Source organism: Manis pentadactyla, chromosome 7 (assembly GCF_030020395.1).
Source record: "Manis pentadactyla isolate mManPen7 chromosome 7, mManPen7.hap1, whole genome shotgun sequence".
Lineage (NCBI taxonomy): Eukaryota > Metazoa > Chordata > Mammalia > Pholidota > Manidae > Manis > Manis pentadactyla.
In genome coordinates, this window is record NC_080025.1 from 122,715,931 (window position 1) to 122,742,643 (window position 26,713).

General features: G+C 35.3%; 1 protein-coding gene across 2 annotated transcripts; it reads left to right on the top strand.

Annotated features, from left to right (window-relative positions):
* Positions 1–21,205: 21,205 nt before the first annotated feature.
* On the top strand, positions 21,206–26,325 carry SPAM1 (sperm adhesion molecule 1). Of its 2 annotated transcripts, XM_036905592.2 has the most exons (3): positions 21,206–22,183; positions 22,641–22,730; positions 25,680–26,325. In XM_036905592.2, exons 1-3 carry the CDS (start codon positions 21,227–21,229, stop codon positions 26,070–26,072), a joined length of 1,440 nt encoding a protein of 479 aa, XP_036761487.2. In that variant the 5' UTR covers positions 21,206–21,226; the 3' UTR covers positions 26,073–26,325. The 2 variants fall into 2 exon arrangements, with proteins under 2 accessions (XP_036761487.2, XP_057360719.1); XM_057504736.1 differs by lacking the exon at positions 22,641–22,730.
* Positions 26,326–26,713: the final 388 nt, after the last annotated feature.

Genomic DNA, 26,713 nt, shown 5'->3' on the forward strand with positions numbered 1-26,713 from the left:
ATTGAGATTTTGTGCTTATTTATTCCTTTCACCTGTTTTACCCACTCACCCCAAACCTTCCTCCATGGTAACTATCAGCTTCTTCTCTGTGTCTATGAGTCTATTTCTGTTTTATTTTTTTTTGTTTTTTCTTTTAGATTCCACATATCAGTGAAATCATATGGTTATTTGTCTTTCCCTGTCTGGCTTAATTTCACTTAGCATAATACCCATAATACTAGGTCAAGCCATGTTGGTGCAAATAACATGATTTCTCTCTTTTTATGGTTATATAGTATTCCACTGTATATATATGTACTACCTCTTTATCTATTCATCAATTATTTCCATATCTTGGCTATTGTAAATAATGTGGCAATAAACATAGGAGTGCATGTATCTTTTTGAATCAGTAATTTTGTTTTCTTTGGTAAATCCCAGGAGTAGAATTGCTGAACCATATGGTATTTCTGTTTTTAGTTTTTTGAGGAAACTCTACATTGTTTTCCACAGTACCTAGATCAATTTACATTTTCACCAGCAGTGTAGGATAGTTCCCTTTTCTCCATATCCTTGCCAACACTTGTTATTTCTTGTTTTTTTGATAGTAGGCATTCTGACTGGTGTGAGATGATATCTCATTGTGGCTTTGATTTGCATTTCCCTAATGATTAGTGATGTTGAACCTCTTTTCATGTGCCTGTTGGCCATCTACATGTCTTTGTTGGAAAAATTTCTATTCAGTTCTTCTGCCCATTTTTAAGTTGAGTTATTCATTTTTTAGTGTTGAGTTATATGAATTATTTATGTATTTTGGATATTAGCCCCTTACTGGGTATGTCATTTGCAAATATAGTCTCCCATACAGAAGGTTGCCTTTTCATTCTGTTGATGGTTTCCTAAGCTGTACAGAAGCTTTTTAGTTTGAGATAGTTCCACTTGCTTATTTTTACTTTTCTTTCTCTTGCTCAGGAAGACACTTCCAGAAAAAAATTACTCATGCTGATGTTTAAGAGATTCCTGTCTATGTTTTCTTCTAAGAGGTTTATGATTTCATGCTTTACTTTGAAGTCTTTACTCCATTTCAATTTTACTTTTGTGTATGGTGTAATACGGTGAGCCAGTCTTATTCTCTTATATGTAGCTGTCCAGTTTTCTCAACAAGATTTATTGAAGGGACTGTCTTTTCCACATTGTGTATTCTTGCCTCCTTTGTTATATATTGACTATAAAAGTATGGGTTTATTTCTGGGCTCTCTATTCTGTTCCATTGACCCATGACATATTCTTGTGCTGGTACTGTACTGTTTTAGTCACTGTAGATTTGTAGTATAGCTTGAAATTAGGGAGTATGATACCCTTAGCTTTGTTCTTCTTTCTCAAGATTGCTTTGGCTATTTGGAGTCTTTGGTAGTTCCACATAAATTTTAGAATTATTTGTCTAGTTCATTGAAAGATTTTTATTTTGATAGGGATTGCTTTGGGCAGGATGGTTATTTTGACAATATTAATTCTTCCTATCCATGAGCATGAGATAGAGTTCCATTTATTGATGTCTTCTTCAGTTTGTCTCATCAGTGTCTTATAGTTTTCAGAGTTCAGGTCTTTTACATCCTTGGTTAGGTTTATTCCTAGTTATTTTATTCTTTTTGATGCAGCTGTAAATGGAATTATTTTTTAAATTTCTCTTCCTGCTGATATATTATTAATATGTAGAAATGCAACAGATTTATGTATATTGATTTTTGTAACCTCCAAATCTACTGAATTCATTATAGTTCTAGTAGTTTTTTGGTGGTGTCTTTAAGGCTTTCTGCATATAGTATCATGTTGTCTTCAAATAGTGACGTTTTACTTCCTTACTATTTATGATGACTTTTAATTTCTTTTTCTTGCCTGATTGCTGTGACTAGGATGTCTAGCTCTATGTTGAACAAAAATGATGAGAGTGGGCATCCTTGTCTTGTTCTTGATCTTAGGGGAAAAGCTCTTAACTTTCCACTGTTGAGTATGAAGCTAGCTATGGGTTTGTTGTATATGGCTTTTATTATGTTGAGATATGTTCTTTCTGTTCCCATTTTGCTAAGGAGTTTTTAACATGAATGGATGTTGAATTTTTGTCAAATGCTTTTTCAGCATCTATTGAGAAGACTATATGGTTTTTATCCCTCATTTTCTTAATATGGTGTGTCATTAATTGATTTACAAATAGGGTACCAGCTTTGCATTCCTGGAATAAATCCCACTTGGTCATGATGAATGGTCCTTTTGATGTGTTTTTAAATTTGGTGTGCTATTATTTTGTTGAAGATTTTTGTGTTTATGTTTATTAGGGCTATTGGTCTGTAATTTTCTTTTTTTGTAGGATCTTTGTCTGGTTTTGCTATTAGAGTAATGCTGGCCTCATAGAATGAGTTTGGAAATATTCCCTCATCCCCTATTTTTTGGAATACTTTAAAAAGGATAGATATTAGTTCTTCTTTAAATGTTTGGTAGTATTCACCTGTGAAGATATTTGGTCCTGGACTTTTGTTTGTTGGGAGTTTTTTGATTACTAATCCAACTTTATTACTACTGATCACTCTGTTCACATTTACTGTTTTTTCCTGTGTCAGTCTTGGAAGATTGTTTCTAGGATTTTGTCCATTTCTGCTAGATTGTCCAAGTAATTGGTGTATAATTTTTCAGAGTTCTCTTATTTTTCTTTCAATTTCTATGGTATCAGTTTAACTACTTTCTCCTTTCATATTTTGCTTATTTGTGTCCTTTCTCCTTTTTTTTCCTGATAAGTCTGCTAAGGGTTTGTCTATTTTGTTTATCTTTGCAAAAAACCATCTCTTGGTTTCACTGATTTTTTTCTATTATTTTTCTTAGTCTCTAATTATTGATTTCTGCTCTAATCTTTATTATATCTCTCCTAGTAATTTGGGACTTTGTTATTCTTTTTCTCTTTCCTTTAGTTGTGAGGTTAGATTGTTTATTTGAAATTGTTCTTGTTTCTTGTGGTAAACCTGTATTACTATGAACTTGCCTTTTAGAACTGCTTTTGCTGTATCCCACATATTTTGAACCATTCTGTTTCTGTTTTTATTTGTCTCCATGTACTGTTTGATTCCCTCTTTGATCTATTCATTGATCTATTGATTCTTTAGAAACATGTTGGTTAGCCACCATGTGTTTGTATTTTTTCCATTTTTTTTTCTTGTAATTGATTTCTAGCTTCATACCATTGTGGTGTGAAAAGATGCTTGATGCAATTTCAATCTTCTTAACTTTATTGTGACTTGTTTTCTGTCCTAATATGTGATCTATTCTGGAGAAGGTTCCATGTGCACTTGAGAAGAATGTCTATTTTGCTGCTTTTGAGTGTAATACTCTGTATATATCTGTTTAGTCCACTTTGTCTAAGGTGTCATTCAATGCCAATGTTTCTTTCTTTTCCTGTCTGGGTGATCTATCCATTGATGTAAGTGGGATGTTAAAATCTGCTACCATTATTGTGTTACTGTCAATTTCTCCCTTTGGATGTGTTAGTATTTGTTTTGTATATTTAGGTGCTCCTATGTTGGGAGCATAGATATTTACAATTCTTGTATCCTTTTGTTAGACTGATCCTTTTATCATTATGTAATACCTTTCTTTATCTCTAGTTACTTTCTTTGTTTTGAAGTCTATTTTGTTTGATATAATTATTGTTACTATTGCTTTTTGGTCTCTTCTATTTGTGTGGAATATCTTTTTCCATCTGTGTGTATTCAGTCTGTGTGTGTCTTTAGGTATGAAGAGCGTCTCTCATAGACAGCATATAGATGGATCTTGTTTCTTTATTCATTCAACCTCCATATGTCTTGATTGGTGCATTTATTTCATTTATATGTAAAGTAGTTATTAATAGGTTTGTATTTATTGCCATTTTAATTGTTTTTCTGGTTGTTTCTGTAGCTCCCCGCTCCCCCTGTGCTCCTTTCTTCCTCTCTTGCTTTCTTCCCTTGTGATTTGATGATTTTCCTTAGTGGGCTGCTAGGATTCCTTTCTGGTTTGTTTGTTTTTTTTGTATCTATTATAGGCTTTAGGTTTGTGGTTACTATAAGGCTCATATATAGCTTCCTATATATATAATATAAATATATACTAGTCTATGTTAGGTTGATGGTCACTTAATTTCAAATATATTCTAAAAGTACTACATTTTTATTCTTATTCCTCCTTCACATTTTATGTATATGATGTCATAATCTACATCTTTTTATTTTATGTATACCTTGCAATTTTGTGTATTGTTGATTTTGCTACTTTTGTCTTTGAACTTCATACTCACTTTCTAAGTTATTGGCCTTCTACCTTAACTATAGTTTTCACTGATGAAAAACATTCAAACTTAAAAATATTTCCATCTAAAGATGTACCTTTACCATATTCTGTAAAGCTGGTTTAGTGGTGATGAATTGTTTTAACCTTTGTTTATCTGGAAAATTTTAAATCTCTCCTTCAATTCTGAGTGATAACCTTACTGGGTAGAGTATCCTTGGTTGTAGATTTTTTTCCTTTTCAATGCTTTGAATATTTCATGCCACTCCCTTCTGGCTTATGAAGTTTCTGCTGATAGCCTTATGGAGTTTCCCTTGTAAGTAACTGTCTGCCTTTCTCTTGCTGCTTTTAGAATTTTTTCTTTATCTTTAAGCTTAGCCATTTTAATTACTGTATGTCTCTATGTAGATCAACTTGGGTTCACCTTGATAGGGGCTCTCTGAGCTTCCAGGACTTGGATGTCTGTTTCCTTCCTCAGATCTGGGATGTTTTCAGCTATTATTTCTTCAAATAGACTATTACCCCTTTGTCTCTCTCTCTCTTCTCCTTCTGGGACCACTATTATGTGAATATTGTTTCATTTGGAGTTGTTACAGAGCTCTCTTAGCATCTTCTTATTTTTAGAAATTCTTTTTTCTCTCTGTTCCTCAGCTTAATTACTTTCCACTACCATGTCTCCCAGTTAGCTGATCCATTCCTCTGTTTCCTGTAGCTTATTATTCATCACCTCTATTGTACTTTTTATTTCAGTTATTGTATTTTTTTTTTAGCTCTGAATAGCTCTTTTTTATATTTTCTATCTCTGTGTTGAAGTTCTTTCTGAGATTGTCAATTCTTTTTCCCAGTTCAACAAGCATCTTTTTGATAGTTACTTTGAATACTATCAGGAAGATTGGTTATCTATGTTTCATTTGCCACTTTTTCTGGCATTTTTGTCTTGTTCTTTTATTTCCTCTGTCTCCTCACTTTATCTGGGTCTCTGTTTCTTCTGTTATATTAGATAGATCAGCTATCCCTCCTGGTTTTGAAAGTAGTAGCTTTATGTAGCATGCAGACTGTTGTGCCTATAAGCACAAAATCCCCTGCTCACCAGAGCCTGGTTCTCTACTGTAGCTGAGCCATGATTGCTTTTGGTGGGCTGTTGAGGGGGAGACATCTCCCTGTCTGCCAGCAATGGTAGATATCTACTGTTAGTCTCTGTGTACTCTTTGTGTGATGACTGGTGTTTCTGCTGAGATGCACTGTAGGCAGGGACACTCTTTGTCTGTCCTACCGCTGGGGCAGGTCTGCAGGGAATGCTGTGGCTGAGCCAGTGGGGTAGGTGGAGAGTTTCAGAGGTGGTTCCCACAAACATCTGGTCAGTTTGGCTGAGGGAGGGCTGGAAAAGTGATCTGCCTGTTCTTTCTCTACTGGAGAGAGTTCCCTCAGACTCCTAGCCCTCCAGTGCACTTCCCAAGGCTAACAAATCTTGCAAACTGCTTTCTCTGTGTTGAGTCTCAGAGGGTTCCACAGAGCATACCAGTCTTCCACAAGCGACCAGAGTCTCAGCCTCCCATAGTGCTCCAAGTATCCATTGTGTCCAGCCATTAATGTTCAAAGCCTATAGCAATGGGGACTTACCTTCCTGGAGCAGATCCTCAGAGCCAGTGTGCTGGGTTGGGTTCCTGAGCATTTATTTCCTCCCCACTCCATTCCTCTGTCTCTCACTTGTGGGCTGGGATGGGAGAAGGGCTTGGATCTTGATTGATTGTGGCTCTGCACATTTATCCTTCTCAATGTGGTCTCTTCATTACCAGGCAGAAATGGTCTGTTCTGCAGTTTTCAGGTCTTTTTCAGAATTAGTTGTATTCGATGTAGTTGCTTCTTCAGTGTGTAGATGGGAGAAGGTTATCACAGTGACCTTGTATTCCCCATCTTCTTCTCACTCCAATGTTTCACTAAATTCATGTTTAAACATACTGTGGTTTTCTAGCTTCTGAGGTGTATATTTCCTAATTAAATCATAGCACAACAGGCCAGACTTTTATTTCACAAAATGAGCATGTATAAATTATATCTCTATGTTCTAGTACAGTAAATAAAATAAAATTTGATTTCAGAAATTGCTCTTCAGATATTTTGTATTGACTTGGTTCTTCTTTTTCTCCTTTCTCCTCTACTTTCCAACTTATGGAAAGGAGAAGGATTCAGAAAACTAGTATTTCCCTATAACTAACAAGTACCAAAAAATGTTTTTTTTTATCATTTTGAAAATATTAACTTTATTTTATTAACTTTGTAAGGAGAAGTTACTTTTATAGTAAATGCTGTACTTCATTGAAACTGTTGCCTTAAAGTTTATTCTTCATCTATATTACACTACAAAAATCTATCATTAATTTAACAAAATACTTAACAATCAAAACAACTGTACTGAGGGGTTGTTTTACCACTGGATTCTTAAACTCATTTCAAATGCTAATGAAAATTTTATAGTATTCTTATGCTAATTTACCATCCTTACTAATCTTTCCTTCTACAAGACACTTGAATTTACTGTGATTCAAACACACACACACACACACACACACACACACACACACACAGAGGTTTCCCTTCCCCCCATTGCATAGCAACATCTCAAAAGATTAAGTCTTTCTTTAATTGACTGGCCAAAGAGCTGCCTTGCCTTTTCTTACCCAACAGGTTAAATACTGAAGAGCTATTAGACTGACTGGAACAGTTTCTTACCTACTGATATTTCAGAAGAAAACTTTAAAATTTTGCTTCAAAAGTAAGTTGTCTTTTTTTTGCTTTCTACTGCATAGCATGATAGGGAAAATCAAATATAGCTTTCTGTAAAAAAGAATTAGAAGTTCTGTAATATGCCATGTTTTTAAACCTACCTCTTAAGCTTTGGAAGTAGTCTGGCACTTAATTGTGCTTGGTAGTGGATATACAGATTAAGGATTAACAATTGCTTTAGCCCGGAAGATCTTCTGTCTCTGCAAAATTTATCTAGGGGAGACACTGACAAAGTTAAGACAAAGATCGGGAAGGGAGAGGAATAATAATGATATCAATAATAATAAATGGGAAAGGGAAGGAAAAAGGAGCTGATAGAATGTCAGCAAAAAATGATAATAACTTCTCTTGTCAAATCAAATTTATCATCATAACTATTTCTGGCCAAGTTATTTATAAAATATCATAGCTTAATAAAAAATATCCCAGAAGAAAAATTTTGCTCAAAGTCTCCTTTCTTTCCTGAAAACATATATACATTTTTGTTCTAAGAGAAGAAACTTGCACTTGAATTTTTCTGCTTTCGGGATACTATGCTGGCCTCTTATTTTAAAAGTTTGCTCAGAACTCAAGTTGGATTCACTGTAACTTATAACTGGAGATAGAAGTCACCCTTAGGGGCTGAATTTATAAACTCAGTACTTTGGAAATGATACATACCCTCCCAAATGTGATTAGTATACAAAGAACACAAAGGGCAATACATTTGGGGCCTGCTGCTCATTTGGAACGTTGCCTTTAATTTTTCATATCAAAGAATGATCCCTGAAGTATTTATGGAGATTATTTAATTACATTAAAATTACCTTCAGAATCCTGAGATAAGGGCTATTTGTTGAGTATCTTAACAATGCCTTTATCACATTCGGTTGTTCTGGGGACTGTAGAGTAATGGAGACTGAAGAGGGGTTGTGGGAATGTCGTCTTAAACCTGGGGAATCTCCTTTACCCCTCCCCCTCCTCTCAGCAATATTATATTCTGGTCACACTTAAAGCGAGTTCATTCAGCTTTCACCAAAGTTATACTCTGGGCTTTATCAATATTTGTCCATATTTCTGAAATTTTGCCTTTATATTTATAATAATAATTTATATTCCAAATCTATAATACAGAGAACAAACTGGTGGTTGCCAGCAGGAAGGGAGTGTGGGGGGATGGACAAAATGGTGAGGGGATAAGCAAGTATAAACTTCAATTATTAAAGAAATAAGTCACAAGAATGAAAAGTACAGTTTAGGGAATATAGTCAGTGATATTGTAATAACTTGGTATGGTGACGTGGTAACTACACTTAACGTGGTGAGCTTTTCCTAATGTATATAATTGTCAGATCACTGTGTTGTACACCTGAAACTAATATATTGTATGTCAACTATACTTCAAAAAATGGATTTATTTCTATTAAAAAAATCTAGAAGTTTTAATTATAAGGGAATAGAATCCACATTCAGTTCTCAATTCCACTGAGATGATATATTCACAGGAAGTAGAAACAGCAAGAATGGATTCTGGTGACAGTCCTGTGACTGATGAAGGGGTGCAGAACCGGCCTCGCCAAGCAGTAGCTCAATGTTCCATGGAGTATTTTGAGCTAAAAGCAATTAAGACCCTACAGCCTCAAAGAGAAATTTCTGCCTTTCCCTTAACTACCTAAAACTATGTAGATTGGGGGTCTTTACCAGAATAAGAGTTTGTACCAGAGATAAATTTAATCCAAGTGACCTCTCTGTGTGGCAGGGCAAACATCTAATAACAAATACCTGCTCTGCTTTTGCCTGTGAATTGCCCTCCTCCGCTCTGAAGCCCCAGGCCCCTCTTCCACTCCTTAGGTCAGGATGGCATATATACCTCATTTCACCTCTCTTTCTTTGAACCACTCATGTATGTAGGGTTCTTGTACATACAAAATTAAGTAGAATTCTCTCCTGTTAATCTATCTCAAGTCAATTTGGCTCAATAGAACAAGAATGGTGAGAGTCCATTTTCTCTCTTTCTGAATTTAGATAAGCAGAGGAAAATCTTGTTGCAACTAGTTCCTTGTGTTTAGTGACTCTTGGTATTTGTTGAGTCCTCTTGTTCCTTCCAGAGATAGTCTTTTCTTTCCTTGTCTTTGTCATTTATATGCCTTGAGAGCTTGACTTTGTGATGGGTGATAATACTTATCCATCAGAGAGTCCAGGTACCGTATGCACGTGGTGGACAGCCGGAAAAGCTGTGGATCCCATAGTCCTTTTTCTTTGTCCAGCTGTGTCAGCTGACAGGGGAATTTGTCATAAGAGGACCCAGCCTTTTGTTATCTCAACCTTTGTAGCTTGTTCATACTAGAAAGCCCCATTCCAGGATCACCTGCTTAGTGTCACAGATTAGGAGGTCTGTGACTGGAAGCATTTCTCATTTTGGGGAGATAATAGAACCTTAATGTCTGTGCAATGAGGGCCTTTGCTTTCATAGACTACCTTTTGGAGTAAATCTTGGGGACTGCAACATGTATGCTCACCCACAGATGCCTTTTACAGTCATGGTCAAGATTTTAGTTCAAGCCTAGAAAGTTACCCTTGAGTCTTTCTATGAAAAGACTTATTGGTTTGAGTCATTATTGATAGATCCTACTAGTCAATGGCCAGATGACGGAATCCTTTGAATTGGAAATATTTGAAAGAGAAAAAAATAATTTTTTTAGAGACCTTTGAATTACCTTATTAGTATAATGGCTATCCTTAGGGATTCCCTTGACAAGATAAAATAAAAGAAACTAGGCTTAGCACAAAAGTAGCATCCACGTCCAAGGTAAATTCTTTATAAGAACCAGGCCTATCTGCCTGTTTTTTATTTTTTCCTATAGATGTATAAGCAAAACTTTGACCTAATCTCTAGATCCAAAGAATACAAGTTACCTGTGTAAATACAGCAAGCTGGGAAAATAATTTAACAAAAGCACCGGAGACTGACAGGAAGGCTAGTTTTGCTCCCTCCTTCCAGGGCTCTGTAATCAGGCTCTGCCAACTCTGGGCCTTCCTATGCAATGTTTTTTCCAGATATATACTAGACCCCCACCCAAAGAATCCATGTCTCCTGGACAGCAGCTGGTCTTTTCAGAAGATCCTACCAAATTTAGAGAAGAATTAGAAAAATTAGTGGCCATTCACTGAATCCACCTCATAGAGGAAATGGATGACCAGAAATTTTCCTTACCCTGCTATAAATGATTAATTGAAGGCCACCCTTTAGGGGCTACTAGAAAAAAAAAATCTCCTTCCATTGCCCCATCTTTTCCAAATCTGGCCTTATTGGTTGTGTTCTTTTCTCTACATTATAACTTCTCTCCCAGTGATAAGAAACCAGGTAAATACCAGCTTTGCTTGTCTAATTTTATATCCCAAGAACTGGGATTGGCTTTCTGCCTGCCAGGAACATACAGATTGTCAGTCCCTTCTTTTGGCTATCCTTGAAAGAAGCTCTGGATCTTGGGAAGGCAGTATCTTTTGCATCTCTTTGGGGATCCCTATTATACCAAGGGGGAATTATGTAATATTGTCAGAAATATTTACTGTTTGTTTCAGCTGAAAATTGTAGATTGGAGGCTGATATTTAGAGCCTAATAGGAATTTTTTAGGGCTTCTCCCCTAAGTGAAAATACAACTATGCATCCAGAGAGAAATAAGCAAGTTAAGGAGACTGTAGTTGGATGTGTAGGTCAATTTACGATGTCATTTAAGTTACAAACCAATTCCTCAAGGGATTAAAAGCAAATGTCCTTATCTTCCAAATCTTTGCAAAACTAGCAAAACTACCCCAGAAACAATTCAAAGTCAACCTGTCCTTTTGCCAATCATAAAACTTCCCTGTCTTTATCTCAAAAGGCTTGTAAGTATTGTCCTTAGGAAACCAAAGTTTTGGGAAAAACTTGACAATGCCTTTGTGCAAACTTGAGGGGCAGGTTTCTCATAAAAAAGAGAGAGAGAGAGAGAGAGAGAATGTTAGGAAATATTTAGAAACTGGGTAAATAAAAACTCCACAAATATTAGTAACTGGACAATCTTTGTCTCTGTATGTTATTCTTTGTGTGTTTATATATATATGTAAATTGGAGTTATTTTTCTATCTCTGGATGGTGTTGCTAAAATTATTGTTTTAACCACAAGTGCTTGTAAGAACTGAGCATTCAAAAGATAGAAAGAGAGAAACTAACACAAATGTTTTTTCCAAATTCATGTGATCTGGAATTTTTGGTAAATTAAAGGTAATTTACGTTTGGTTTTTAAAATAAACATGTCTTTAGAGATATCAGTATTAAAATGAAAATTTTTATTCTACTTCAGTTTATGTAGTCATATAAGTTGATGTTGTCTGTTAAATGTTTTTTTAAAAAGGAAAAAAACTCAGGAGAATGGCTCAGTTTGCCCCATGAAGTTCTTTTATGGTTAATCTAAACACAATTATTAAAAACAAATAAATTAGAGTTACGTGAGTAAAGTTTTTAGATGAACTTTTTAGCAATAATTATGTGTTATAGTATGTGTACCTAACAAGTAGTTTGAAAATCTTTTCGGCAATCTGAAATCTTAAAGTTTTGCTAAGCTAAGTGACAAGTCAAGTTAAATTCACTGAGTATCTAGATCATTAACTACTGGACATAGGTTTATCCACTTTTGGTTTCCTTATTACAGAGAACTAAAGATAATTTAGGTCTGTTAATAGACATGTTTTATGCTTTAATGAAAATATACTGTGAAGAACTACATTTTTCTAAATGTGAAATGTATTGATACATTTGCAGATCTAAAGAATGCAGCATCACAGTTCAGCTGCTTACTCTTAGTTTTTAGTGGGAATTAAAGCTTCTAAGGATTCTCAATTCTAATTAAGGCTACTCAAAATAATAAGGTAAATATCTCCATATGCAAGAAAAGTAGTATGTGAGCTTTAGGTAAAAGAAGATATTACGCATGCAAATATATTTTTGTTAGAGAAAAAGAAATCAATTCATCCTAAAGAGACGTGGAAGAGGGAAAACAGGACAAAATTTAAGTATGAAACAGAAAGTTGTACAAGATTTCTGCAAAAGGAATCTCTGAAAAGGAATTTAATGCATGGTCATGCTAAGATTGGAGCAAATGAGTTTTAGTACAGTACACCACAAGATTAGAATTTTGTTTTCTTTTTGTTAAAAGAGCAAAGTTTTCTTAACTATTGGTCTGCTCTTAAAATATTAAGAAATTGTAAAGGTATTTTCTAATTGTCTTATCAGAATAATTTCTTATACTTGATATTGCCTTAATCATGTCTTTGATTACTTAAGAAAACTGAGCCCTAATATTAAAAGATCTAAGTTTTGCTAACAAAAATGTGACCTGTTTTTGCCATTAAAATCTTTTATTGTTGTTTTGGTTAAATGAATAGGTATTGATTTCATAATGATCTGTGTTCCTATTTAATCAAAAGCCCAAACCTTTTGGTATTTTTGACAACTTCACCAAATCAAATCCTAAAATCCTTTTACTCTAGTTAACTCTGAGATTTTCCAGAAGGCTCCTGGAACATGTCAAAAGATTTTCCTTAAACAAATGAAATACTTAGCTAATTAGGCTTATCTATTTGGTATCTTAAATTATATGGGAAACATTGTCAAATAAGTGATACTTTACCTAGATTATGTTATCTAAAAAGTTATTAAAATAAGTTTTCTAAAAATTATATGAAATTCCTGATCTGTTATGTTCTGGTATATTGTCACTTATAGTTATTAAAAAGCTATGTATTACAGAAATAACCAAATTTCTTTCCATTATAATGAACTCTGTGTCTTTAACCATTGCCATTTTTTTAAAAATTATTTTTTATTGAAGGGTAGTTGACACACAGTATTACATTAGTTTCAGGTGTACAACACAGTGATTCAACATTTATATACATGATAATTCTAGCTACCAGCTATCACCATACAAAGTTGTTACAATATTTTGACTATATTCCTTATGCTATACATTACATCCCGGTTACTTATTTATTTTACAATTGGAAGTCTGTACTCTTTTTTTTGAGAGGGCATCTCTCATATTTATTGATCAAATGGTTGTTAACAACAATAAAATTCTGTATAGGGGACTCAATGCACAATCATTAATCCACCCCAATCCTAATTTTCGTCAGTCTCCTAACCATTGCCATTTTTAAGACTTTTGTCATTTATAGACGATTACTTTTACAAAAGTGTCCCTGCAAAAAAACTTCAAGGATATTTGTGGAAAGAACTTTGACAAATACAGGTGTTCCTGATAACTTTAAGATCATAAAATTGAACTGGGTAAAAATTCACAGAACTAATGGAAAAACTGGATTCAAGCAGAACAAGAATTAATTACATAGGACTGAGTAAACTGTGGAGGATAATTTTAATTTTTAGGACTTTTTGATAGGAACATTGCTGATTTGTTTTTAAAGTTTTGTTTTTCCAGACTTAAGGATACTTTTTCTCTTAAGCTATTACTTACAGCAATTTGGTAAATTATATCTTTGTAAGCAGAATTGAAACATTTATCTTTTTCTCCCTACCTGATCTTTCCAGAATTTGGAAACTCTCAGTGAGTATTTTTATACTTTTATAGTAATATATTTATTAACATAAGTTCAATAAGAATCTGTTCTCCTTGTAACAGAACACAGTTGGAAATACTGATTATATTACAAGGCTTTGACTGCAGTATCATATTTGAGAGAGATGTGCATAGATTCAGATATGACCAGACAGCTTTAAGGAACTAAGATCGATGTTATGAAACCAATAAAGTACCCTTGGAAAAATCAGCCTGGTACCTGGCTTATAAGGCTCCTAGTAGCCTTACCAGGTAAGTAAAGAAGGTCTCTTCCTGACAGGTGCAGGAACCTCAGTATATTTTGGAGACCTTGAGAAGAGAGGAATTCATCCAGATCTATAGGTATTGTTGGCAAAGTCTTGCTGGCAAGTTCTTGGCTTGACTTTCCTGGCCCCGAGAGGCCTTTAAAGGTTCAATCTTGAATGCCTTGTGAGAAGTTCCAGCAAAGCACATATAAAAGAGCCTATACGATCAATTGTTATTCTTGCTGCACTTATGTAAATAATCAGGCCAAGTTTTTTGAAACTAAACTTATTTAACAAACCATTTAGTCTGAATTTTGTCATATAATTTTAGAGAAAAAAATTATGTTTCAATAGTACATCTTTATTAGATTCATATTAGATTCTAATACTGCACATTATAAACTGGACTAGATCCTGAATTCTTGTGGTTTCCTTCCAATGACTGGCTATAACTCTCTAAACTAATGTCTTGAATAATGCCCTTTTTTTCTGAAGGCTTGCAAACTCAACATGAACACCTTGATATAAACTATAGAGAAATCTCCACAGCAGCCCATGTTTAAACAATCTTCCTGCCTATTGCTACATGGACTACTCAAAAGGATCACCAAGAGACATTCAAAGCAGGAATATCCTGGCAGTCTGTCACTGCCTGCACTTGTTCTATCTGAAGGTGCTTTAAGCCTGACCTCTAGAAATCATCTCACTAGGCAGCACTCAGGTCTCACACACTGGGTTTATAATTTATCCCCACCATTAACTTTTGTTTTTCTTTAGTTTTCATAGAAATGCCACTTATTTAATAGCTGATTACTTAAACCATAGGCCTAACTGTGGGAACATGGCCTGTATCACTGCCTCCCAAAACAAGTTCAACTGAATTGACCTATTGTCAGGACTGTAGAGACTTATTTAATAAGACAGAACAATTATTACCTCAGCTTTTAATGTGTGAAACTTATAGAGAAGTTTCAGAGGAAGGAACTGAAGGGGCACAGAACAGACCTCGCCAAGATGTACCTCATTGGCATGTGGACTATTTTGAGGTAAAGGCAATTTAGACCCTACAGCCTAAAGAGAAACTTCCGTCTCTCCTTTAACTACCTAGAAGTACCTAAATTGGGGGTCTTTATTTTACCAATATGAGAGTTTGTACCAGAGATAAGTTTTATCCAAGTGACCTCTCTGTGTGGCAGGGCAAACATCTAATAAATACCTGCTCTGCTTTTGCCGGTGAATTACCCTCCTGCGCTCTGAAGCCCCAGGTCCCTAGCCCACTCCTTAGGTCAGGATGGCATATGTACCTCATTTCACCTCTCTTTCTTTGAACTGCTAATGTATGTGGGGTTCTTGTACATACAAAATTAAGTAAGATTCTCTCCTGTTAATCTATCTCAAGTCAATTTGGCTCTTACACCAGTGAGAAGAGACCTTGAAGGGTAGAGGAAAATTATTCCTTCCCAACACTGATTTACGTATATGTTAATTATGATTTTCTAGGGAAAAAGCATTGGTTTTGAACATAAAGCATTTGTTATGGAAGAGCGAAAACTCCAGCCAAGAAATTTAGCTTTTCTGTTTGACTTTTTTCTGTCCACCACTTGCTTCTCTTAACCTCAAAAATCCCAGTCACCAAATCCTCTTCCAAAAAATAAAATAAGAACTAACTTGTACAAGCATCGTAGTGAATAAAAAGTAAAGGGTGTGAATGGTTATTTTCCTTTCCCTACTGAAGAGAAGCTGAGCTTCAAATCTGTTCTGGAGAAATTCTAACATTTGATTTTATTGTGCTTCAATTTTTTATTTGAGAAACTATATGGTAGTTGAATGAAAGCAAATCAGAAGATCAGAAATACATAATGAACCCTTGGAAAATATAAATATTCTTTGATATTTCTAGATTTTTCTTTAGTTTCTTAAGCATGTGCTCGCTTACATGTTTTTGTATATCTCAAAAGTTGCCTGTCTTTAGTAGAATCAAGGCAAGAGTGAGTTGGTCCCTGGTTGCTAATATTTTAGGCAAACATTTTTACAAGTTGCTTAATTATCGTTATAACTAGCTCCAATATCTGCATAAATTTCCCTCAGGCTGAAAAACCATATTTATTTAAGCATCTCATCACTGGTATTGAAGTTACTTTTAATATTTTCTTATGTCCTGGATGCTACAATACATAATGGTGAATACTACACATATGAATATACCTACCAATATAGTTTTTGATATATAATGAATACATAATCCCTCAGACAAGGGATTTCTGATGTAAAGGATCTAGTTAGTATGTGTTCTGATGATAAAATTCCTTTAGAACATGAATAAGAATTTAGTTCAAATAGGATTTTGGGTGTATTCAGATCTTCAGTTTTTAAATCTATTTTAAATCTATCTATTCAGTTTTAAATCTATGAAGGGATGTCAATGAATGGCCAGTGCTCTAGGGACACATTGAAATGCACAGGCTTGTTGCCTTTACACCACTGGACAAGTTGGGCAGTTGGACTGTGAAAGGACTTCTTGGTAAATACTATTGTAAGGAGCTCAGCGACACTAAAGACTTAGCAGGAATCCTTTAAGAAGCAATTATCCAGGCAATGGGCAAGGAGGATACTTGCGAAGCAATCTTATAGGTATAAACTGAACACAGACCTTATACGTACTAGTGGAGAGGTGCTCATTATCAGGAGTTAAGTCAGGTAGTATTTTCTAAGGAGATGAGGTTGTGTAAAGTTCCCTATTTGATGTTCTAAATAAAAGGAAGGTGCTATTTAAATACGAATGTCTAGTTCTACCTCCATTCTGTGCCCCAAGGCTTTGTCTGAAGATATACACTAAAAAAGAGATACTTTGATTCATATATATATAAAACATCATCTTTTACTTAATGGTTCACCTTTCCTCAGCAAATTCAATAAAACATGAATTCCATGAAATATACTTATTGATTCTTTTATCTCCCCGATGTTGTTTGGTCCTTTGCTATTCTTTATGTTTGAAAAAAATTTTTTTAAAGAAATAATTTATTTTAGATTTAGATTCCTCTGTTCATTTCTTATTTTCATTAATAGGTCAAAGCATTCTGAAATCATTTAGGTAACTGAACCATAGATATTAGTAAGTTTCTAAGGGAAAACAGTTTTAGGAAAGATTTGATTCTGTTATCATTTACCTGATTTATTGGGTTCTAGTTTGGTGTTAGAAATTAAACCAAGAAAAAGTTTACATGGGAGAAAAAAATCAAATGATAAGATAGATGCAATAGGGCTGAGAAACTGAATCCATAGAATTTAGATTTTTAACTATGTAAGAGAACTTGAGTTACATGTTCCAGAAATCTAATGCATGGATCATAATGCAAGAATCTGTAGGATTATGACAAGGGAACACAGTTCAGTCTTCTTTTGAAATCCTCAGGAGGTTGTTAATCATGTGATATTTCTCACCAGTTGATGTTTCAAAACAAGAGATTCTGAAAACTTTGCCAGCATTTTTATTTCACAAATTTTTTTACTCATACAGGGCATAGAGCTTACTAGATATCCTTTGATTTTTTTTAAATTTATTTAAAATTTGTCCTGTAGAAAAAGAAAATGGTGGTGAGGCTTTACGGTTGGTTTGATTTCTTATATTTGATTTTAAATTTTGTTATTTTAAGAATTAAAATAAGATAAAGTTAACTGATAGTTAATATATATTTTGACATATATACACATGTATATATTTATAAGTGAATATGCTTAAATGTGTATGCTCAAAATAATTTAGAGATCATTGGCTAGTGGCTGAGAGTTGGTTCCGACTTGAGAGATGGAACCAGAAATCTGAGTTCAGTAAGTATATACCAAACTGACGACAGCTTTAATTACCAAATGTTGGGGATTTGTGAACACACATGCTTTAAAGGGACTTCTAGTTTAGTGGGATTTTGTCAAAGCCACATTATCAAGATGGTACTTGTTGATGTAAGAAAGTTTTCTTACATTAAGTGGGGCATTAAAAATAAACGAACTTTGCCATGTAAAATTCTGTAGGGGAGGTAAGATTTCTCCTCTGCTGTCTCTGGTTCTGTGGCTGGGCTTGAGAGTTAAACTGGCCGAAGACAGATTAGCAGGAGAAAAGCATAAAAAATGTATTTGGTGTTAATATTTTTACATTGCGTGGGAGCCTTTATGGAAAGAAATGAAGCCGAAAGAAATAGAGAGGTCTGAGAGCTTATAAACGACTTCAACAAGGAATGATAAATAGTGGATGTGTGACAAGGCAAAGGTAGAAAGGATTTGAGTGAGGTCCAGGAAACCATGGAAAGGCGATGAGAACATATATGTGGGAAACTCATGGACAATAAGGGTTATTTTCTCTCCATGTCATTTCTCCATCTCCAGTGATAAGAATGTTCTCTCCCTGGTGCAAGGAGGGCATCTTGCTCATGGGAAATTTTACGTCCTTCTTTTAGGTAGAAAGGGCAAAGGCAGAGAGCCCTTCCTGCATCTGTTGTTTCTCAAGTACCTTCAGCTGAAAATAATATGCCAAAGTGGCATATTTTGGGCTGGCATATTCTGATCCCCTTCAATTCAAATGGACGCAGAAGTAGAAAAAATGACTTCCATGTACTCATCACCCAGTTTCTACGTTTACTAACTAATGGCCAATCTTTTTCACCTAAATCTAGATCTTCCCCTTCCTACCTACCCATGCCCACTACTACCCTAGTTATTTTGAAGCAAAACTGAATAGGACATGTAATGACATTTTAAAAATTAGGCTTTTTAAAAAATATTTGCTTCTGGCATCAATATTTTCTTTTTCTGAGAAATTTCACTTCCATTATCTTTATCAACTTTGTTTCAATTTTTCTTACAGATGAAGGATTATGGATATAATGAGGATGAGCGATTATCTTTTTGATTCAATCTGGTTTTGTCTAGTTGTTCAAGCCAGAAACCAAGGAGTCACGTTACCCTCTCCCTTACTCTTCCAAGTGCATTTAGTGACCAAAGGCTGTCAAATCTTGTCCTCTTCCTGTCCCTGTCACTCTTCTACTCTCCTGCTTACTTACACTGCTTCTATTTTGTCCCTTTCTAATTGTGTCTTGTACAGAGTATAATTATCATTCTGAAACATATCTGAATATGTCACTATCCTAACAAAATGCTCTTTTGGGCCAGGGACCCATGACTGACAGCCTGCAGCTCTGCTGGCTGACATCTCCCCACCTCTGCCAGTGTTCGAACACTGCCAACACTTAAGTGTACACATATGTTTCCATATTCAAAATTGATATTTCTACATTTAAAAAATTGACATATTAAAAATTGAACGATTTAGCACCATTTGAAATAGTAGGTCTTTTAAAACAATGTAGGAGTTTTGGCCTTGGCTGTAGTTTCACACATCTTGCCTTTTTCACTTACTTTGTAACCTGCTTAAGGGCTGCAATCAGAATTCTTTGGTGTGGATTCTGAGTCTCACTGCCAACATCACCTTTCCTTTCCAGCTCCTCCAATTGGATTATTACACCCATACTGGATTACTGAATACATCATTGCAAGTATTACTTGTCTGTGTCTAATCTCAGCCTCCATTCCCAGCCCCCACTCCTACTTGGGTTTTGTCCGATTGGAGTGTCACCCTCTGTGTGGAGCCACATCTCATCCACCCAGGCCTTTGGTTTTTGGTTCTCCAAATCCTAAAACACTATTATGCTTTTAACCGGTGGCTATTAATTTATGCATTTCAGACACCCATCAGCGACTATGTGCTGTTATCCTTAATTTTTTTGTTACCAGAGTTTGCTACAGTACTTGATATATGATAGGGGTTCAGTGAATGTTGCTAGTTCCTCTAACTGGGTCTCAGAATTGAATGCTAATAATTCCTAAGGATTCTCTACTAAAGGTCTAAAAAAATGGAATTAATTTAATTCTTTGATGTTAGTCACAAACCTATGATCTGTGATTTCTGGATCTTGCCTTTGTACTTTAGATCTGAAAATGTTTCTCTCTGCCTCTTTTTTTCTTCTTTTCCTCTCACTTACAGACTCAAACTTACCAGTCTCTCAATTGTTTGCCTTTAGTACCTGCTTTTTCAGCAGTAGGAATAAATGGATAATTTACTACAGTAAGAACACGTATTCCTGGGAAGAATGGTATATTTAAATCATTGTACCTTCACGTAGCAGTGCATTACTAATATAATTAAAATAAAAGATTCTACTTTCCTTCTAGAATCACAGAACATTTAAATATGTCTTCTTGTAGGTAATTTTTACCAATACCAAATGTTAAATAACACATAGTTTAATATTTTATTCTTGGCTCAGACCATTTTATTGTACCACAAAATGTGCTATAATACTTCACATGGTGACAATCAGAATGACAACACAATCTCACTTACCAACGACTATAAAAGATGAAAATCCATACATTGCTTTTATTATACTAGGCCAGAGTCATCCTTTTAGGGCAAAATATAAAATTATAAAATGTTTTATTAGCTTTAAACAAGAGTACATGACTTTGAGGTATTGTAGAGCACTGTTCCAAATAGCACTTAGATTTGTCCATCAGTAGGAGATTTGGGTTTTGTTTCTATGGTTTTAAGCAAATGTTTGACTTACTGTCTCTGGCAGAAGTTACTGTTTGCCTCCTTCTCTACCAGCCCCCTTTTGAAAAAAAAGAAAAGATGAAATCTCACAAATTTATGAGAGGTTGTTTCCAGTTTTTGGCAGATCACTCTGAAGTGGTTTTTCAAGAAGTAAAAGAACAAGAATGAGAGGTTTGGCTTGGAATTTATTTTTATTTAACTGGCTTTTGCTAAGGCATTGCTCAGTATAGCATTCTGCGAAACTGGGAAGGCAAAAGGAAAAATAGCTTCATTCACATCTCTGCTGGCTCAGTAATGCTTTGGGAAGTTGAAACAAATGCTAGCTATTATAGGATTTGTATCATACATAGCAGAAATAATTTTATTGATTCAAACATAGGAGGCGTCCATCTTCAAAAATCCAATTAAACTTTCTGCCCTTAAAGTTGAGAACTTGGTAAAGCTTACAAGTTTTGATACAGAAATGTACTGTAACAATATATCCTCTCTATTTTTTTTTCAGTTATAGATGAAGCATCTTGAAAAACACTCCTGAAACATGAAGCAAGAAGAATAATACTTAAAAGCAACATGACCATTATACCTATTTACCCATCAAAGTAGCTTCATTCTACTATCTCTTTTCTATGTTTATATCTTGCATCAAATATTGGATAAACCAAAGTATGTAGGGGAAAAAGAAGTGATTTTATAGTCCTTACTCTTTGCAATGGGAGTGCTAAGGTTCAAGCATACCTTCCTTAGGAGTTTCCTTGGGTCCGTTGCAGCATCCCAGGCAGTGTTCACCTTCCTTCTGATTTCATGTTGCTTGACTCTGGACTTCAGAGCACCCCCTCTTATCCCAGACAGCCCTTTCCTCTGGGGCTGGAATGTCCCAACTGAACTTTGTTTTGCAACATTTAATGTGCCTCTAGATCTGAGACTCTTCTCTTTGATGGGAAGCCCCCGAAAAGATGCCAAAGATCAAGACATTACGTTGTTTTATGCTGACAGACTTGGCTACTACCCTTATATAGATGAAGCGACTGGCAGAAATGTGAATGAAGGAATCCCCCAGTTGGGATCCTTAAAAAATCATCTAGACAAAGCTACGGACAACATTTTCTACTACATTCAAACAGACAAGGTGGGCTTGGCTGTCATTGACTGGGAAAACTGGAGGCCTCTCTGGGCAAGAAACTGGAAGCCTAAAGATATTTATAGGAATCAGTCTATTGAGTTGGTTCAGCAAAAAAATGTAAAGCTTAATGTTGCAGAGGCTACCAAAATAGCCAAAATAGATTTTGAAAAGGCAGCAAAGAATTTCATGCAAGAGACTTTAAAGTTGGGAAAATTACTTCGGCCAAATCACTTGTGGGGTTATTACCTTTTCCCTGATTGTTATAATAATGATTATAATAACCCCAATTACAATGGAAGTTGCTTAGATATTGAGAAGAGCAGAAATGATGAGCTCAACTGGTTGTGGAAGGAAAGCACTGCCCTTTTTCCATCCATATATTTGAATAGCAAATTAAAGTCTCCTCAGAAAGCTACACTCTATGTCCGTAATCGTGTACAGGAAGCCATTCGGATTTCTAAAGTACCCAATGCTAAAAGCCCACTTCCGGTTTTTGTATATGCCCGTCCTGTTTTTACTGATGTGTCTTTGAAATACCTATCTCAGGTAAGTAAATTAAGGTGTGAGGGTTATGAAATAGGGTCCATGAATGGTATTAGTAGACTTTAGCATATTTAGCATCATTTTTGAAGCAAGTGAAATTTAGCTTTGAATATCATTTATGAATATGCACACAGTAGTTCTGTATCATTATATGAATGCAAAATAAGAATAAGTTTCATTTCAATATAATTACATGATCTCTTAGCAACCATAGAAAACTTAGTATAGACAATGTGTTAACTCAGTTCCCTTTTTTTCCCCATGAGATAGAAATAATTTAAATTATAATATAAAAAAAATTTATAGCGGAGCAGTGGCAGCATAAAAGATAGAAATAAATAGTGGGGAAATATTTAAATTATTGTTATTGGGTCAGGATTCTTAGCTTTGGTGTTACCGTCATACGTGTTAACATTTTCATTGATTCCTATCTGTTAACTTTTTCTATCACGTTTGCCAGGATGACCTTGTGAATACACTTGGTGAGAGTGTTGCTCTAGGTGCCTCTGGATCTATAATTTGGGGAAGCCTCAATTTCAGCCTCAATAAGGTAAATTGAATTGATAGGCAATAGATGAAAACATTTCTACTTTTAATGTTTCTGAGGATTGTTGGGGTATTGAATAACTTAATACCATGCCTCACACATATGTAACAGTAGATACTTGATTTATATGGACTGAATCAAACTATCTTTCATTTATATGGTTATGTTGTAAGGCAGAAAATTATGGTACCTGTTTTCCAGTGAGGAAACAGAAATTCAGTGAGACCAATTAAAATTATCTAGACTACATGGCCAATAAATAGCAAAAACAGGACTTGAACCTCAGTTTTTCTGACATGATGTGTGGTGTTTTTTTCTACTACACTATGCTCTCTCCTCTCAGAAGAGCTCCACCTAGTTAACGTGCATTCATTCATTCATTCATTCAGTTAGTGTTTTTTAAGCATGGATCTTACTTATTCATTTAGTCATGTAGTCAGCCATTGACAGTTGATTGCTGTAGCCAGTAAACAATGACTACAGGCCAAATCTGGCCTACGGGTTGCTTTTGTGCAGTTAAGTGGATTAAAAAATTAGTATTTCATGATACATAAAAATAATGTAAGATTTAAATTTCAGTGTCAGTCAGTAAAATTTTATTGGAACACAGGCATGCCCATTCACTTAGGTGTCTATGACTGCTTTTGCATTACAAAGGAATAACTGAGTTTTTACAGCAGAGACTGTGTCATTTGAAACCCTAAAATATTTAGTCTGTTCCTTTACAGAAAAAGTTTGCTGACCCTTGGTTTCTTGAACACCTGTTATGATTATGTGCCAGATAATTGTTTGGGTGCTAGAAACGCAGCAGTGAATGAAGGCAAGTCTCTTCACCATGGAGCTGCGTTCTCATGAGTGGAGTTGCCACATGTACAGATAGAACAGGTTAGGTAGTGAAAATTGCAGTGAAGAGCAATGAAGCAGTGTAGGCAGCATGGAAGGCGAAGGAATGGTGTTATTTAAGATGTGGCGGGTCTGATGAGGCGCTGCTGGAGCAGAGACTTGATGGAAATAAGGGACCACGTCTCTGGACACTGGGGTTGGTGATGCCTTCAGGCTGGAATGTGCTTTTCAAGAAATGACCTTTTACTCAGAGATGGAAAACCACTGGAAGGTTTGAACAGAAGAGTAGCGACTTGCGACAGACACTTCAGGAGAATTACCTTCCTGAGCTGAGGAGAGTTTATAGAGGGTAAGAGCAGGCTCAGGTTGAGGAGGCCGTTGCCGGCCGGGACCACAGCTGCTGGCGTGTGTTTGGATTTTGAATGTAATCCACCAGTAGAATTGAGAGGATTGGCTGAGGAACTGAGTAAGTAGGGTGGATGAGAGAAGTGGTTAATATGATTCCAAGGCTTTTGACTTGAAGGAGCTGCTACTGAGATCGGAAAAACGTTAGGAGGAGTGGTTTGGTGGGGGTCAGTCAGGGAGGAAAAGGGGTTGGAGGGGTGTGTGTGGGAAATTGGGAGTTACTTTTTGAAAATATTACTAAATTTTTCAAAGCTTTCCTAAAGGAAAGGAAAAGAACTCTCCTTTATTTTTCACAGGATATATTTAGTAGCGACCATTTGAAGTAAAATTTTGAGTAAAACTTATTAGGAAAAACATAATTATTTTGTTCAGTACATGTGAATTTTATTCATTTTCTCTTAATGCAGTTTCTTTAGTTTAAAAAGCCCTTATTTTACTATCCATGATCTAATCCTTTTCTCTCTTCCTTTCTTTTAATCCTTATTTAATTCTCCACATCTGGTCTTTATCCCCCCACTTCTTCAATTCTTTTGACTCAAAACAACAACAAAACTATTGGGGTTGAACTTCTCCTTCTCTGGTGGATAAGGAAATACTACAGACGTAAGTACCACAGAGATTGTCCAGTGCGGCTCATGGCCCAGGGGTCTTACCCTAGGACTTACGTGACTCTAAGACCAGAATAGACCTTTGGCTCTCTTGTCCTTTAGATAGATTAGCCATATTTTTACTTCGTTTATAAAAGTACTTTAGCAGCAATCACCGTGTCACCTTTGTGAAATTCTTTGAAGGTAATTGGAGCCCTTCTACCTATTTTGTAGAATTCTTTGGTCTCTGATCACCAATAGAGAAATAACATAAAATACAAGCTCCCAAAAAGGAATATGTCCCTTTTGCAAAATCTTTCATATGTTAGAAAATTATTTAAAAATAATTCTTTCAAGTACATTTCTAATTTTCATTAGTTGTTTCCCAAAATCTATAAACTCCTCTTTCAAAGGTCCTATTAATTCTATGATGGAATCACTTATAAATTTTCCATAGCACTTCCTTTTTTTTTTTTGTTTCTTTGTAAGCTAGAACTCCACCCTTATTCTGATGAAGAATGAATCAGCACTCCCCAGTTGGCATGATGAAGTGATGTACTCTGTGTCACACTTCTTTTTTACCTTAATCTGAGGTTCACATTCTTCCACCATGAATCTCAAATCATGCTCAGTATTATTCAGAAAGAGTCCTCCAACTTGAACGTGACTATTTTCTACTTAGTGACACTGCCTTGGAATTGTTTCCTGTGAACTCTGTTCTATATATTTCTGCTACCTTTTCCAGTTTATGATCATTTGAATGCAAGCTCTGTTATTACTTCCTCTTTTTTTCTTTGTCATTTGTAATCAATAGAATCATGGATTATGTGTTGTGTTTCCTCTGATTCATCAACTAGTTGAAAAACTGGTACTTGCAGATGTACTTGCAGTGAATGGAATTGACTGAAAGCAATTGTTATCAAATGTAAGCAGACCATTTCCTTCCACGCCATTTGTCAGACCGAGTGGCATGACAGAGCCAGCTCCTACTTGTCCCAGCTCATGAGACCTGATTGTTAAATATTCAGAAAAGTAATTAATTTATTAATTTGCTTATGAATTGATTCACCATATGAGCTAATTTGTCCCTTGATATTCTGACCTTATAATTTTATAGCAATCGTGCATGAACCTAGACAATTACATGAGGACTACACTGAATCCTTACGTAATCAATGTCACCCTAGCAGCCAAAATGTGTAACCAAGTGCTGTGCCAGGATCAAGGAGTATGTACAAGGAAACACTGGAATTCAAGTGACTACCTTCACCTGAACCCAGTGAATTTTGCTATTCAAACTGGAAAAGGTGGAACATATGCAGTACATGGGAATCCCACACTTGAAGACCTGAAGCAATTTTCTGAAAGATTTCATTGCAGCTGTTTTGCCCACGTTAACTGTAAGGAGAGAGTTGACCTAAGAAAAATTCGTAAGATTAATGTCTGTGCTACGGAAGATGTTTGTATAAAATGCCCTTCTAAAAGCAGAACCAGGTGGTCAGCCTTCTAAGTTGGATATTTTCTTCAGAGAAAAGTGAAAATATGAATAATGCCATTGACTGCAAATGAATATCTTCATAGTTTGTAGTTTATAATGTCAAGAAAAGTTTAAAGTGAAACACTTTATCTTTCAAAATGTATTATCCTAGGTGTACTAGTCTGCCTCAAGCACAGAACTATAGTTTTTAGCCATTTCATCTTGCTAACTTGTTCAAGTTGTGTTTTATAAAAAGGTAACCTTTGAAAAGTGATTATCCTGTCCACTTTTGTACATGGCTTAGTATGTCATCAGAATTCCTAAAGTATTTCAATTTTCTTCTCACTTTTAGTGTCAGCTTGACAATCTTGTATACCAAAAATGCTTTATTTCATCTAAGCCTCCATTCACGTCCTTCATTGAGAATTTATTGCGTATTTATTCTGTGCCAGTCTCAGTATTAAGGGTCCCAGGTTCTCAGTGAAGTAGCATGCTCCATTCCATCAGCGAATTTGTTGTATATTTCAAGACAGACATTGAAAGTGGAAAATTTCAATGTAGTATATGACAAATGCTATGATAGAAATTCAACACACTCTAGCATGCATACAAGAAGTTGAGGTATCAGAGAAGAATTTTAAGGGTGTCATGTAAAAGATGTGTCAGTTGCCTTG

What these genes read in the sequence shown, in the direction of transcription:
- SPAM1 (XM_036905592.2), top strand. Translation starts at nt 21,227, where the DNA reads ATGGGAGTGCTAAGGTTCAAGCATACCTTCCTTAGGAGTTTCCTTGGG. An exon ending in CTTTGAAATACCTATCTCAG is followed by an intron (nt 22,184 to 22,640) that starts GTAAGTAAATTA and finishes CACGTTTGCCAG; the next exon opens with GATGACCTTGTGAATACACT. An exon ending in TCAATTTCAGCCTCAATAAG is followed by an intron (nt 22,731 to 25,679) that starts GTAAATTGAATT and finishes ATAATTTTATAG; the next exon opens with CAATCGTGCATGAACCTAGA.